General features: G+C 43.8%; 1 protein-coding gene across 2 annotated transcripts in view; it reads left to right on the top strand.

Annotated features, from left to right (window-relative positions):
• Window positions 1-14,028, top strand: part of CC2D2A (coiled-coil and C2 domain containing 2A) — a 43,407-nt gene extending 29,379 nt beyond the window's left edge. For both annotated transcript variants that reach the window (XM_061552808.1, XM_061552807.1), the window contains exons 30-37: window positions 3,943-4,146; window positions 5,797-5,886; window positions 6,774-6,887; window positions 7,788-7,931; window positions 9,297-9,419; window positions 10,104-10,162; window positions 10,402-10,579; window positions 11,405-14,028. In XM_061552808.1, coding sequence (XP_061408792.1) covers window positions 3,943-4,146; window positions 5,797-5,886; window positions 6,774-6,887; window positions 7,788-7,931; window positions 9,297-9,419; window positions 10,104-10,162; window positions 10,402-10,579; window positions 11,405-11,593 — 1,101 coding nt within the window. In that variant the 3' untranslated portion in view covers window positions 11,594-14,028. The remainder of the gene's footprint in view (window positions 1-3,942; window positions 4,147-5,796; window positions 5,887-6,773; window positions 6,888-7,787; window positions 7,932-9,296; window positions 9,420-10,103; window positions 10,163-10,401; window positions 10,580-11,404) is intronic.
• The last annotated feature ends 1,758 nt before the right edge of the window (window positions 14,029-15,786 follow it).

Raw genomic sequence — 15,786 nt, 5'->3', positions numbered from 1 at the left:
TGACCATCATGGTGAAGTATGGTCAAATAACCCCCACGATCCGCACAGGTGTGGGGAGGCCCTAATCCAGCCGTAGATTGACATCCACTGCTGGATTTGCTAATGCACTTGACTTGCAATCATAATGTTGGGAGTTCATACCCAGGTCGGGAGTCAGTTCGGTTTATCATCTCTCCAAGGTTTATACAATTAGCGATTTTGATTTGAGGGTCAATGATGGTTGTTCTATGGAGTGCATTAACCAAGGGTATGTAAAATGTCCGCTTGGTTCAGGACCATCATTAGAATGGAGCGCCATATCATTGCTCATTCGAGCAAGGAGACAGTTTGACAGTTGTCAAATATTGCATTAATTTTGATTTAAAGCTTTCGTGACTGCAGGGATTCATATTATTGGTTCTTTCGGTAAAGTCACGTAGAAGGGAAATAATAAAATAATAAAAATATCATTTCTCTTCTACGTGACTTTACCGAAAGAACCAAGAATATATTGCATTAATGTTGGTAATACGAATGTCTTGTATTATGCCTTTTAAAGTTTTGATTTACATATCAACATAGTATATCATCTTCCCTGATGTAAGAAAATTACACATTTGTTTTTGTCAGTTACATAGGGGCTTATCACACAGCTGGAGTTCATTCGTGTGTCCATCATAATGTCCGTAAAATGCAGCATTCATCAATTGTGGCAGTTTTACAACATTGGAACCACAGCTTTTAGTGACAGTGAAGTTGATTAAATCTTGATTTGTCACAGACCTTTGAAGCCTTTCTTTTAGAATTAAAACAAAGTCAAAATGTCTCTATGCTCAAACCCGTGTGGACCAGTGCTCAACTCCACTGAATACCATGAGCGAATGATGGTAATTCCACATTCCTATGTTGGGGACCAGCCTCACTGGAGGACAACCATTTGTCGAGTATTTACAAAGTGGTACCCCAGACGTATAAATAGCTGTGTGGACCCCTGGCTGAGACCCATTGTGCATGCATATAATATCTGTCATATATGTGGCGTACTTCATACGTGATGCTTTCAATATGCTATTTGCAGTTTCAGTTACATTATTGTGCTGTTTGTGTTTTGTGTTTTCTTTGATCTTCTTTCGGCACCTCTGACCAGCTAACCGAGGTATTGAAGGTAACGGGGCCATTCCCTCTAGTGCGAGTGGAATGTGCAGTGCAGCACTCTTCCAATTACCCCATTACCAGTGGGTGTTCGGTTCATTGAAATATATGTGAATAGACACACAAGCTCTCATTATGCATTACCATTAGGCATTTAGTGATGCATTGATTCATGTGTTAAATGTTTTTTTTATCCTCACGATAAATACATGAAATCATATTTGTAAGAATCGATTACTTGTGTTTTATATATTTCTTCACGTAGTTTGTTCATGTGATCCTTCACTACATTGTAAAAAAAAAATATTCCAACAAAATCGTGACCTCGAATTGTGACAATTCATTGAATCGCAGAGCCCCCGCCCCTCATTGAATGTCAGGCAGGGAGCGGGGGGTGAATCATGGCAGGCCTATTGACCACTCTAAAGCTCTGAGTAGTGGTTACAGAACTCTCAGGCTATCTCACACACTCCTCCTCTTCAGGTCCTCACTTTAGATTTTCCTCATCTCCTCTTTCCTCATTTCACTTTTTTGCTGGATTTACTGTATTGTTCTGTTCTACCCCCTAAATTATAACATCGGTGTAGACATGTTCCCGCTCCTCTATTACTCTCCTTACCCGTTATTTAATTTCTTACCCCTATCATTAATGTAATTATATGTAGACGCTATATATATATATATATCCATGTTGTGTTGAAATGAGTCGGTACATTTCTGTTGCTGTGTGCTTCCTTGACTGTCTACCGTAGAGCTGCTTTTTCTTGTAACATGGCACTCGCGTGGATGAGAGTGGAGTGGTAATGTGATCGTGTACAACCTGCAAAGTTGTCTTCACAACACCTGGCATAGCAACCTATGGACACATCAGAATGTCCCCTAAAGCATACTCGGTGTGCTTGCAATTGATGTGCATGCAGAGCTGTATAGACTACAAGCGAGCCCCAGTCGTTGACTCTCAGGTCTCTTCATTATCAAGTGCTGCCCTATAACCTCGACTCTTTTGGGGATCTCGAGCGGTTTTGTTTTGATTTGTTTAAATTTCATCAGATTTTAACTTGTGAAGAAAATGTTAAATCCCGTCACAGAGAATCACGTTTCTTTTGTGGTACTATACTAAAAATGTGTTTCAACATCATTATTAATTCTCATTTTGAGTGCCAATTTTATTTTCTTGAAAATTCATTCTTCATTAATATGATGTTAAATGCCTAACATATTGCAAATCTGACGAATGGCTCACATTTGTTGTCAATTTCACACGAAATTTTTCATACATTTTTTTGAAACGAGCAATTTCACCCTCTGTAAAATCGTGGCAGCCTATGCCAAGGTTATTTCCACTGTGGGTGGGCGGACATTAGTCCCTTTTCATTTTGCACTCATTCTGGGTCATGTTTGTGCATGTGCCTTCCTGCAGTGATGGTCCACTAACCCTGCTGTGAATCTGCGTTCAAAAAGTATTCCTGCGAGTGAGATTGTAAAAGCAGCCTTGCTGGTGTGGGGATTAGTTAATATCTGTCCATCAACACAATGTGGATATATATACATATAGCATCCATCTGGAGAGGGACAGATATATTTTTTACGAGTACTTACATTGGCTTTGTGCCGTTGCATGGCGACATCTCGCATGCAAACATCGCGTTCCCGTGAGAGTGGAGTGTGCACGTTTGCGTGGGTGCGGGTATACACGTGCTTTGTGTGCTGTGCATGTCTTCCGTGTGCTGTAGATAAGAAATAGATGTATTCAGTTACTGTTCATTTCCGATTACTGACAATTATTGCAAAATTGCTCAAATTTCCCTTCTTGATTGTTCGCCAGGGCTAGATGCACCAGTACTGAGCTGTGATGTAAGTCGAAACTTGACATGTTCAGATGATGATTATAATAATGATAGGCAATAGTCTTCAGTTCAGAGCCTCAACTTGTAGCAGATCCAGTGTGTTTTTAATTAAAAACAGAAAATTGTGGAGATTTTTTTGGAGTAATTTGAGCTTTCCAGACGTCAGCAAATGTTACGCATGATCTCTTTGCCTTTTTTATTTGCTGCCCAGTAATCCTGCATCATGAAGTATCACACTTGTTGGCACAAATAACCATCCAATTGCAAATATTTTAAAGATGTTAATTATCCAGGGTAATCGATACAGATTGGATGGCCTGAATACAGCAAAAACACGGATAATGGAAACATATAAATGAAGCTTTACAAACATGTGTTGTTGACCACATAGCATGGGGTGACGGTGTTGAATATATCATCTGCTTTTTTGTTTATTAAAGTATGTGAGCAAGGAGTAACTGTCCACCATGAATATAAAAGGTGGGGATGAGCAAGGTTAAACCGCGACCCAGATAATCTGCCCATGGATAATGAAGAGTTAACTATGTATACTTATTAGTAGTGCTTTCTCACATTACTAAAAGACTTTCCACCAGTGAAAATTATATTATCAATATGAATCTGTTACACATAATTCAAAGCTAAAACCCTTGGTGTAGAGCAAATAAATGCTTGTCATAGTATCGTATAGGCCCGTTGACCATCGACCATCATTTACACTCGCAGATATAGTACGCAACTGTCACAGAAACTAAACAAAAAACAACTTTAACACTAAATCGATCACCAATATTTCGAGTTTAGAATGCGAATATGTTCTTGGAGCAGCATGTGGGTCCATTTGCAGGCACGTGCGCCCGCAGTGGCTCGTGCGTGTTCGTGCACGTCACATCTGTGCACACACCCAGCAGACAATCGCTTGTTGTTTGACACATCTGCACTCGCTTCCCTGTCCCGGTCGCAGTTCGACTCCCAGGAGGATGAAAAGCTGCTCCGGATGGCTGACGCATTCGCTGCCCAGTGCGAGGCGTTATTCCCCACACGTCGGCTCGCCACGACTGTGGCCGACCTCAACGGCCGGGCCGTCTTCGTGTGCCGATTCATTCGCCCGCTACAGCCGCCGCCCGAGCTCCTGCAGGCCCACCCTGGCAACCTGCAGCTCACGGCCGTAAGTCCACAGTCTTCCCTGGGGCCCAAAATCGAAGTGGCTCCCGTGAGCAGTGTTGATGGTGCCCGTCTCCATTAGGAACCCAAGGCAGTGGTGGAAGCTTCCATTGAACGACCTCTGCTGGGCCATATTATGCCCTCCTGTGCAGTAATAATTTAGTAGCGTGAGCATCATTGCTGCTGATGTGCAGACTGATGTAACTTAACCAGCTGCACATTCTAATCACACCAACTGCCAATGGGTAGAATCACATACATGTAATTGGCATGTAAAGCTGCTAGCCCCTAGGCCAGGGGTCGGCAACCAAAATAACAAGAAGAGCCATTTCTTTCCAATTCGGTGCAAAATTCAGTATTTCAAGAGCCGCAATGCATCTGAGTACATACTGTCCATAGGTACATATCGTCAAGAAGCAGCCCGTAAAGAGCCGCATGCGGCTCCGGAGCCGTAGGTTGCCGACCCCTGCCCTAGGCAATCCAATGTCTTACGTCAAAGTTGGCACTGCTTGATTTGGTGCATTGGTTCAATGGCAGTGGTTGTTATTTGTGTGTAAGTACTGGGAGAATGGTGGTATAGTTATTAGCACATTTCCCTGTTAAAATGTGTTTCTTAGCCGTAATATACAACACCAGCGGCAAAACTGTATAATCATGGTATGGGCCACATTAGCACAAATCAGCTTGAAATGAGTGCATTGTGCAACGTGGTCTTCATTAGCCCTGGAGATAACAGCTGGGCCTGGCGCGGGCCATAGGGCATCCTTTTGTATTTCATGGGACCTCCTTTGCCAGTACCAAAATATGAGAAGAGGTTTTCCCCTTTTTACTGGCAACAAAACAGGTGTGAAGATGTTAATACACCAAACTGAAACCTTTCGCAAGGAATCATGTCTGCATTAACCACAATACTTGTGGTCAGAATGCAAACAAAAAAACGTACTCTGATAATATATGCATTGTCTTTGAAACTGATTGGTCCACACCAGAGACAGCTTTCTTTTGAGGATAGGCTCAAAATAAAGCTGTCTCTGGCTCAAAAGAAAGCTGTCTCTGATGTGGACCAAAGACAATGCATATATTATCAGAGTACGTCTTTTGTTTTCATTCTGACGACAAGTATTGTGGTTAATGCAGACATGATTCCTTGTAAAAGGTTTCAGTTTGGTGTTGTAACATCTTCACACCTGTTTTGTTGCCAGAAAAAAGGGGGAAACCTCTTCTCATCCTTTTGTATTATGCCAGCTTTATTTTTTTTTTACTAACAGCACTTTCCCCTGTCATTATATTTGGCTGAATGGGGGCACATTGTTAGCTTTGTGCCAAGATGCTTGTGTGGGAAGCGGTAGTGTAGCAGTTAGCGCGCTGCGCTACGAACCCGGCGACCCGAGTTCAATTCCCACTCACGGCCAACACCAGTGACGATTTTCTGAACTGGTCGTGGGCCTCCCCTGGTCGACTCAGCCTCAAATGAATACCTGGTGCGGTGTGTAAACATCACCACTGGGAGGACAAAGGCGGCCAGGCGTGGGGCTGGCCACCCACCCCCTCATGTGCTGTCGGCCTTAATAGGTGCTCGCTAACAGCACTTGCCCCAACAGTCTATTAAGGCTATACGGGCGATCTTTGTCTTGTTGTCTTTGTGCGTGCACAGGAACTGCTGGCTCGCTACGTGTCCCTTATCCCCTTCATTCCGGACAGCGTGAGCTTCAGCGGCGTCTGTGACCTGTGGAGCACAAGTGATGTATGTCGGTCGCCTCGTCCCATTCTACTCTCGCACTCCGGCGAGTGCACGTCACCTCAGGGATGATGATCTTACAGGCGCACACACCCAAGCCACTTCTTGTTCTTTGGGAACAACTATGCTCCACATCCTATTGCAATGGTGACATTAAAAACAATCTGTTTTTACTGTGTTGATATATTGTGAAAAAAAAAATTGGACAGCCTAAGCCCTATTCTTTGTAGACTTAGGATTTTAAAGATGGTCTTTTACCATTGAAGATGTATAACCCACTCGAGGTCGTATTTTCTTATTCTTTGAAAGGGGTGAAGAGAGTGAATTGCTCCACTGACTTGAGCCCCCATTATAATCATGGCTCGTGTTATTTAACTTTACTTGAGAAAGTGATAAAGGACAATACTTGTCAGTATTTCAATCAATATAATATAGTGGAGTTAAACTAAAGGTTTCAGGTTTGCATTAATTAATGTTTTCGATCATCACCATCGCCATCCTTTGTAAGACATACCACATAATTAATCCCACGTCATGTCTGTGCATGGATTACGTCGACGTTCTCATTGCTATTCTTTATTTTGGTCACTTTTTTCTTGTTTGTGCTTTTTGTTTTGGTGCCATTCCTTCATTTGTTTATTCATTTTATCTTGGCAGTAGGGTTGTCATTCGCTTCGTACGTACGTGTGTGTGTTGGGCTTCTTTCGCGCCGTGCAAAGCCAATTGCGTATATGGGATTTGGTCCTTATATATAATTAATGTACAGCGTTGTGGGATGCTGTTGGCATGAATAGCACTATATATAAATGAAAGGGTGATTGTTATTCCGGTGCAAGTTGCTATCCTGCAGCTGTATACATGTCCCGTGCTTGTCATGGTCCTTGCCGCATCAGCAATTCCTGGAGCTGCAGTGTGGGGACGAGGAGGAGCACGCTGTGCTGCTGTGCAACTTCTTCTTGGCGCAGGGAATGAAGGCCTGGCTGCTGCTGGGCACCGCGGTGCCAGAGGTGGGCTCCCACCGATCCCGCTTTTCACTCCCTCCCACTCCCTGTCACAGCCCCTCACTGCGTATACATTATTTAGTATTTTACCAGGTACGGCCTACTGAGCTATATAGCTCAACGAAGAGGCTTATCGCGTGGAAATTTATAGCAGCCAAATACTCTAAACGCATGTTGATTCTAAATTTGAAGGGAAAAACCGGAAGTCCCGGGGAAAAAATCTACGCGACCACGGCGAGAACATGCAAACTCCAAGTGTACAGGCGTCAGGGTCGGGTTCAAACCCGCGACCTCCTGTATACCAGGCGAGGTAGTTAACATCTTGCCACCGTGCGCTGCTTCTATGTGTTCACTAACAGCTCCTGATCATACACTTAATAAGGCTAAATGTTTGTGCTGCAAACCTGTCGATTTCAGGCAATGGCTTACATCAATGGTGAGTGATATATGAACTTATCCTGGACAAACCCCCGAGGTTGAGTATCTGGTGCAATGTGTACACATTCGATTTGGCGAGACAAAGGTTGTTGGGTGTTGTACTGGCCACACCACTCACTCGCTTGCTGTGCCGGCCTCATAGACGTTCATTGAAAGCATTTGCCGTAACAATTTTGTAGTGGAGAGTAATGGTGTAGTTTTCACTCTGAGTTATAATTCTGGTGATCTGGATTTAATATCAGGTCATGAATAACATTAATGGAAAGTGGTATCTGAACCTACACTGTCTCCTCTGAGTCACCTCAGTTTTAAAAATAATATATGGTGTCATCTGCAACTTAACACTTGGGGAGACAAAGGCAGCTGAGTATAGTGTTGCTGATGTTGGTGTACTCACTCACTGCACTTGCAGTGTGTATGTGTGTCAAGTAAGCATGCTCAATATGTGTGTTACCATGTAATCTGCAGGGTTCCACAGCCTATGTAGTGACCCAGGAGGAGGGCAGCTACAACCAGTTTGTGATCTGGAACCCAAGCACGGGGCGCAGCTACAATCAGCACGACCACTTCTGCCCTCTGCAGAGCGTGGGCTGCCTCATCAGCGCTGACAATGTGTGTGGTGACAGACTCCGCACCTCATCTTGTGTAGCATGGAGCCAGTAGTGCAGCGGCTGCCCAGATATAAAACTACATTTTAAAAATTTTGTATTTTACCAGGTAAGGGCCACTGAGCTATATAGCTATTTTCAGAAACAATCTGGCCACAAATGATAGCTCATCAAGTGGAAATTTATAGTAGCAAAATCTTCTAAATGCATGTTTCATAATGTGGAGGGAAAAACCGGAAGACCCGGACAAAAATCCACGCGACCACCGGGAGAACATACAAACTCCAAATATATAGGTGTCAGGGTCGGGATCAAACCCACGACCTCCTGCATGCCAGGCAAGGGAGTTTACATCTCGCCAACAGATATGGCAAGCCTCAGGGTGCCATTATATTTCAGCAATGGGAATCTTAGGAACATGCAGGTAACAGTAAGATATTTTCTCTTTAGGGTATTTTAAGTGTAGAGCCATGTTTTTCTCACTTTACTATTGATTGGATTATTTATTAAATTGCATTGCAATACTCTACAGCAGGGGCGGGGAACGTCCGGCCCACGGGCCATATAAGGCCCGCAAAATCATTTGGCCTGGCCCTGCCAAGGCAACCGCAGGCGGGACTCGAAATTCAATAAATCTAGGAGCAAACCTGGAAAAGCAGTTGCGAGTAGCAACATCATCAATACCAGATAACATCACACGCCTCACCAAAGAGAAGCAGTTCCAGCCATCACATTAGCGGTGAGTTAATTAAATGTTTGACCAAATATAACGGGCTAATTTTGAAGTTGATAATTTTGTATGGCCCGCGAATTATATTATAAATATCCAAATGGCCCTTGGCAGAAAAAAGGTTCCCCACCCCTGCTCTATAGGAACAAGTGTCAATGACATGTATTCATGTGGGCTGGACTCACAAGAGGCTGAAAACCCACCAATGAACATGACTACATACGGGCACAGCATCAGAATGAACCTTACAGAATTTGGTGTGATACTATTTATATACTTCAAGCAGTGGAAGTCTCAAAATGGGAACAGTGAAGGAGAATAATGATCTGTAGTTGAAATGGATCAAATACCGATGGGCCCTCATCAGGTTCTAAATAAAGAATACATGATTGTTTGGACTTTTGCTTTGTCAGAAAAAAAAGTTATTATGGGATTTGTTTAATAACAGGACTTGCTGCATTCACAATGTGGACTGGCTGAGCCACTGGAGTAGAAATGGCACAATGTTTAGCATGATCCTTGTTTCCCATAACTCCTGGCCTATTTAACACTTGGATACGTCTCTTGAACACTACGTGTTGACCACGCGAACCTGCTGGCTCTCACCAAAACCTGCTCGCCTCTCGTCACCGCTTGCAGATCTGGTTCAACATCCAGCCGTACGACTTGCCCGCGCGCATGAACTTCGCCGTGAGCAACGCCAGCTTGTGGAAGCCCTTCTTCACGCGCAGCTTCCCGATCCCAAACCTGCCCAGTGTACAGGTGAGGCACAGTTACCAAATAGCCATGACAGGGGGCATAGCGACTGATGTATGTATGTATGTTGAACTTCTTTTGCACCGTGCATAGCAAACCGTGCTAATCCGAGGTGCGGGGGAAGGAATGGTACCTTCAAGCTGATGCAACCATTCAGCTTGAATGCCTCACCTCACATTACAGGCAGATGATCAGACAGCTGTGGGCAAAGGACACTTGGGTGTTTGTGTTCTTTGAATATATAGTTTCCATTCCAACTCTAATTACAAATTTGAAATAAATACTAGGGATGGGCCCTATGTGGTTTTATTAAAACTCGTTTTCATATTTACCTTCATGTATTCAGTACAAACAATAGAGAAGACCATGTTGATAACTTATACAGTAATTGGTTTCAGTTTACGATTGTCTTTATTATTGCTCAAACAACTGCAGAGCAGCAGTCATCTTCATTGGTGGCTCGGTGCTTGTAGTGGCAATTCCACTTTCTTGTGGATGCGGTGAGTCTCTCTATAGGTTGATCACTATTGTTAACCTCCCACAAAGTCGTACTCATTTCATCACCTTTACGTGGGTCAAACTCCAACCAGGATTTGAACAAACACCCTTCTGATTGCACTAATCACAACACCGCCTGCCCAGAAATGATCACTAATACTGGTGTGTTTTTGTTTGCAAATTACATTTTAGCCAGCGGAGCTGAATCATGTGCCTCCAGACAAGACATCTGCGATGGAGCTGCAGGCTCGGTAAGACACATGCGGAATCAGCATCCCCGTGTATCAATTTACTCCTCACTTGTGGCCAGTGTGCGAAACCCATGAAGGCACGCCATTGTAGGCCACCTGAACAGCTGCGCTTCCTGCTGTGTCCGCGCCACTTGCACCTATCACGAACGGCTGACCCAGCTGTGAGAAAAGAGGCAGGTAGACGCATGCCTGCTCTGGGGGTTGAAGCTGCAGCGGGAGTTGTGTGTGTGTGTGTGCAGCATTGAGAAGATCCTGAAGGAACGAATGATGGTGTGGCGGCCGCGGCAGCCGACGCGCTGGAACCGGCATGTGACGGCTGCGCTGCGCGATCTGTTGCCGGCCCTCGAGCGCGGTATGGGCCGTGCCGTTGAGGAGCAGCACCGTGCTGAGCTCGCGCACACGCTCGCCGACTATCGGGTACACCACATCATCATCGTCATCGCATACCCCACACTACCGTTCGATATTGTGTAGGTTATCCAGGCAATCACTTGTTCGCATGAATTCTATGAATTTGTGGGGAGCAGTGTTTAGGGCACTGGGTTATGACCTTTGAAGTGTCAGGTAACTTCATTATATATGTTAGATTATGTAATATGTTTTTACGTTAATTATTTATATATCTTCATTTACTATTTAAGCAGTGCATGATTATGTGATTTTGCTGGGCTACCACCCTTTTTTATGAGAAGCTGCATGTGCCCATCTGGTGTGGAGGTTTCTGATGAAGTGACTGCAATTGCATTCAATTTACACAATTACTCCATCAGCGTGTTAGCTGAGATTTGAAAACGCGGAATGGATATTGTTGCCTTCTAAAACAAATCCTGGGCCACATACATAAGCCACGAGATGAAAAATACTATCTACACGTGTCTTGGTCCTTCTAAATGTCGATTTAGCCATGAAACACATTCCTGCGGAGGGAACTGGTAGGAACGTTGGGTTGCTCGGTCAATGGCCAGGGTCAACGGCGGCGTGGTGTATTCCACAAATATGCCCGACTGTGAGGGCGGGCACAAGCCGGCGTGAGTAGGTTAAACGTTGAGTTTTATAGGGGCACCACGGGGTGACCAGCCCCTCTCCACCCAGCCGCACCTCTCCCCATCCAGCCCCTCCCTGCACGACGGACGGACGGACACAATAATCCCCTGTGGGCTGGTGTAACCAGGAGGTTCCTACCAGTATGAGTTCCTGTCTCAGGCCGTGCCTCTCAGTCTCTCCATCTCTTCCATTGTCCAGGTCTCGGGCTTCCCCATCCACATGGCATTCACGGAGCTGCAGCGTTTGGTGGAGGCTGTGTACGGCTCGGGTGTGCACAGCATTGACCTGCCGGGCACGGAGTTCGCGCTGGCTGTCTACATGCACCCCTATGCGAACCACGTCATGTCTGTGTGGGTGTACGTGGCTTCGCTAGTGCGAGTACGATAATCGTTCTGCCGAAGACCCCCCCCCCACCCCATCCTTGTACCGCCATCGCCTTTGGCGACTGTGGCTTCCTGCATTGAAGGTATCTGCTTGTCGCAGGCAAACTTGCTTAGTTTAAACCTTAGCTGTTTTACAGATTTTTTTGGAGACTGATTTTTGGAAATGTCTTTAACCTGCATATATTCTGTGATCCATGTATTCCTCTGTCTGTCAGTTTCATTCTAAGCATGCACCTCCCATTCTTTTTAGCAGACTTTTTCATCTTTTCCTCTATTTACTTTGAAAACATTATTAGTGGGCTTGGACAAGACATGGTTAAGACTAACAACATTCCGTCTCGGAGTTGCTAAATAGACTGTTTCATCGCAGGAGTGCGATATATGGCAATAGCTTTGGGAGGGATGAATCCAGCGGTGGGTATTTAATTGCTGATGATGATTTTTGCATCTCTATTTTTGTTGGACTATCATAGGTGTTTGGCTGTGGAGTTCACTTTGGCAGAACTGCCAGGAGGCAGAATTTTGCAGTTATGATGCTAAGGTTTTCACCATAGCCTATGATGCTCCAAAAATTAAATACATAACCTACTAGTATCATTGACTGGTTCCAGATTGCTTTGTTTAAATTGTCTGAACAATGAATGGTCGGCATAGCTAGATAATTATGGTGGTTAAGCACAAGTCATGCTTTTATTGGTTCAAACATATCGACTCTTCGGTCCATTTCTAAAGCTTCCAGTCCACAAGTTAGTGAGTCTTAATCATGGGTTTAACCATAATGGAATTATTGACTGATACCTTCATGATTCATTCAAATTCCAGAACTGCAATGTTTGCCCTTTGGAGCTGTTAAAGTGCAAAACTACATTTAATCTGGAACAATTAAATCAGTTCATATTAAGAGTATGGATTGTTGTAGTATCTGAATGATAATATGATATGATAGGGTCTTGAGGGATGGGAGATGGGGCAAGGAGTACTTCATTAGCCAATAGTAGGGATGTAGCGATACATCGAGTCTTTCAGTTAACATGGCTTCGAGTGCATGATACGACAAATCATTGTTTTTAGATTTCTGAAAATTCTAAGGTACTAGATTGAACACATCTTGAAAAACATGACAGACAATTGCTGCTCTTTTTACAGCAATAACAAATTCTGTATAAGCAGAGTTGAGCTGTATTTAAAAGTCACTTATTTTATCGTCATTGTTTCACTCAAGTAATTTCTCAAGAAGTACTTGTGGAGATGCTATTTTCCTACATAAGTATCAAATTATTGACGAGCAATAGTGCAACTCTAGGGGGGGTACCCGAGATGTATTTGTCATGCAATAAATGTAAATCAGTACTACGGTAGCAGGAACGGAATTTCAACAATGTTACACGAGTGAACAGTGTAAATCTAGCCTCAAGTGTTTGCCAGATATGATAAGTTTAACACGTAGGCTTTCGCGACCTTTATCATCCATAATACGGGTTTTTGTTGGGTTAGAGCGTGTAAATTACAGCGTTTTTGGGTTAGATCGTGTAGATTACGCGATCTAACCCAAAAAGCTGTATTTTGCAGATATGATAAATGTAAATAACATCTCTTTGATACAATATGTCATTTTGTTTATTTTTTTATAATAAACAAATATATTTTCATATCTCTGTATGGGTGTTATTTGTTGCAACCCAATTCCAATTTTCCAGGCGCACGGTGTCTGCCTGTATTTGAGGTGAGCGTTGAGAAGAAATTATATACATCAGCTAGAATTTATCCCGGGCACATCACAAACCATGATGCTATGGACACGTGTAACAACATTGCTTTAAAAACATCCCAAAGCAATCCCAATGTAAAAACATGCTTTGAAATAACACTGGTAAAAAAAAATTGGCGGATGTTTTGTATTTAACTGTAATGCTGCAATATAACAATCAAACTCTCTAGTGCATTGTAGATATGTTTTCATTGGCGGTTGGTGTGCAGTGCCTTCAAGAGTATTTAAAGCTGGTTTTGCAGTGGCCACTTTAACAAAGTGTATCCCAAAACCACGCCTGCCGTCCATGCTGTGTATAGAATGACTCATAGGTTTGTTAGATCACTGACGTTTACAAAATCAACCCGTCCCAAGTGTCAGATTGGTGGCTGTGGGCTATATTAACCCACTATCATAAATTACATACCATATAAATAATTGCCGACGTCTAATGGTGAGCACACTGAACTTGCAATCCAAAGGTCACCGGTTTGATTCGATTTCGCTGAGCGGCAGTTGAAACAACGGTGCAAGTTCCTTAAATCCCCCGTCTCTGTCCAGCAGTATAAATGGATACACCTGGGCCAAGTGTGGTGGGGTAGAGCGTGGGTAACTTCCATCTCTTTCAAGACGTCTGGCGAGCATGGAAGAGTAGGCCAAGGTACTCTACAATCGGCTCTTTTGAGTTCCCTCTTGTGGAGACCCTTCCGCCCTCTTGTAACATTGTTACAAGAAGTAACATTGTTAAAGCCAAATAAAGTTCACAAAGAACGTGTTGGTTTGCGTGTGTACCGTTGGGCTGCATTGTACATTGCTGAAGGCCTCGTATTCAGCCAGCAAAGCAAGCCGTCCGCTTTCAAAATCCCATAAATCCTCCAGATTAAAAAAACCCTGAAAATATTAGAAATCCTCACGAGTGAGGTTGCAAATGTTTCCTTGATTGCCTATATTAACGTAAACTACCAGAATAGTTTTTCTTTCGTATGGATTAATAGATTAAAGATGTAATTTTTGATTTCATAATACAGGGTTGTTTGGGTTAGATCGAGTAAATATGTGTCTTTAAACCCGCCACCACCCGACACAGCCAATTAGTAAGGGTTGTCACGGAAACAGAACGTGCCAATTCGCCACAAGTACAGGACACTGGTGTGTTGGAGAGCCAAGCCACAACATTTACAATCTGAGTACGACGTTTCCCCAGTAATTACAACTGGCTTCATCAGGCAACAGACAGATGTAATTTTAGATTTGTCGTCCACTCAATTGTCTGTTAAGACGCAGAGTGGATCTCGTCCATTCCTCCTTTAAAGGAGTGAAGACTGCAGTAGCAGCAGCGGAGTGTTTACGATGTGGGTCGATGGTTTGGGATTCATGCCCTCACTCGCAGGCCGTCGAATCTTTGATGCGCCATTTGTGCATCAGGTGGCCGCATCGCCTATGCCCGGTCCTGATTCGGTCGATGGTCAAACATTGGCTGCGTCGAAGGTTGAAACCGAGAGTTTCGTTGGTCGGGTCCTGTATGAGAAGTTGATTTTTTTTTTAATCTCGGCCTCAGTCCAGACATGCTTCCATCACCAGAATAGGACATCGTATTTGTTTTTTTTTGTGTGACTTCAATCGACATAAGGGGCCGTCCATAAATGACGTCACGCACCTGGGGGGGGTTTCAGACATTTGTGACGAGGGGGGGGGGGTGTGAGAAATGTGACGTCACATCAAAATGCGCAACTTTAAATAAATACACAACATGTTCTACTTAATTAAATAGACTTTTTAATAAATGTTTTCTCCTACAACATCAGAGTGCAGCGCCACATTAAATACGCACTACAATGACAATAGTTTAAAGCGAGTTGAAGCATGTTTTATTTTGGGGGGGGGCAGAGCTTTGTGATGTCATATTTGAGGGGGGTCTGACTTTTTGTGCGCCGTGTGACAAGGGGAGCGGGGGGTCATTGTTTAATGCGAGTGGTGGGATGTTAACTCTCTCGCCTGGTATACAGGAGGTCGTGGGTGTGACCCTGACGCCTGTATATTTGGAGTTTACACATTCTCCCCGTGGTCGCGTGGATTTTTCTCCGGGTCCTCCGGTTTTCCCTCCACATTAAGAAACATGCGTTTAGAGTGTTTGGCTGCTGTATATTTCCACACGATGATAAACTACTTCGTTGAGTTGTCATTCGTGGCAAGGTCGCTTCTGAAAAAAATGCTTAGTGGGCCTTACCTGTTAAAATAAAAAAAAAAGTTTATTTCACAGAGCTAATAAAGTGCACGCAAATCTATTGCACAACCGAATTTGATGTGATGTTTTTTTAATAACCAGACAGAGACCGTCAAACTCAATGCACGTGAAAACCCTGTTTGAACCCTGGATTCGAACCCAGGGAGTGAGATGTTCGGGGCTCACCATCCCTGAGCTGACCTCTGAGCTGACCTCTGAGCCACCT

Source organism: Lethenteron reissneri, chromosome 17 (genome assembly GCF_015708825.2).
Source record: "Lethenteron reissneri isolate LAM-NWPU_2019-01 chromosome 17, ASM1570882v1, whole genome shotgun sequence".
In the NCBI taxonomy this organism is placed as follows: Eukaryota; Metazoa; Chordata; class Hyperoartia; order Petromyzontiformes; family Petromyzontidae; genus Lethenteron; species Lethenteron reissneri.
Note: the sequence above shows the minus strand (reverse complement) of the source record. Positions and strands in the feature narration are given on the sequence as shown.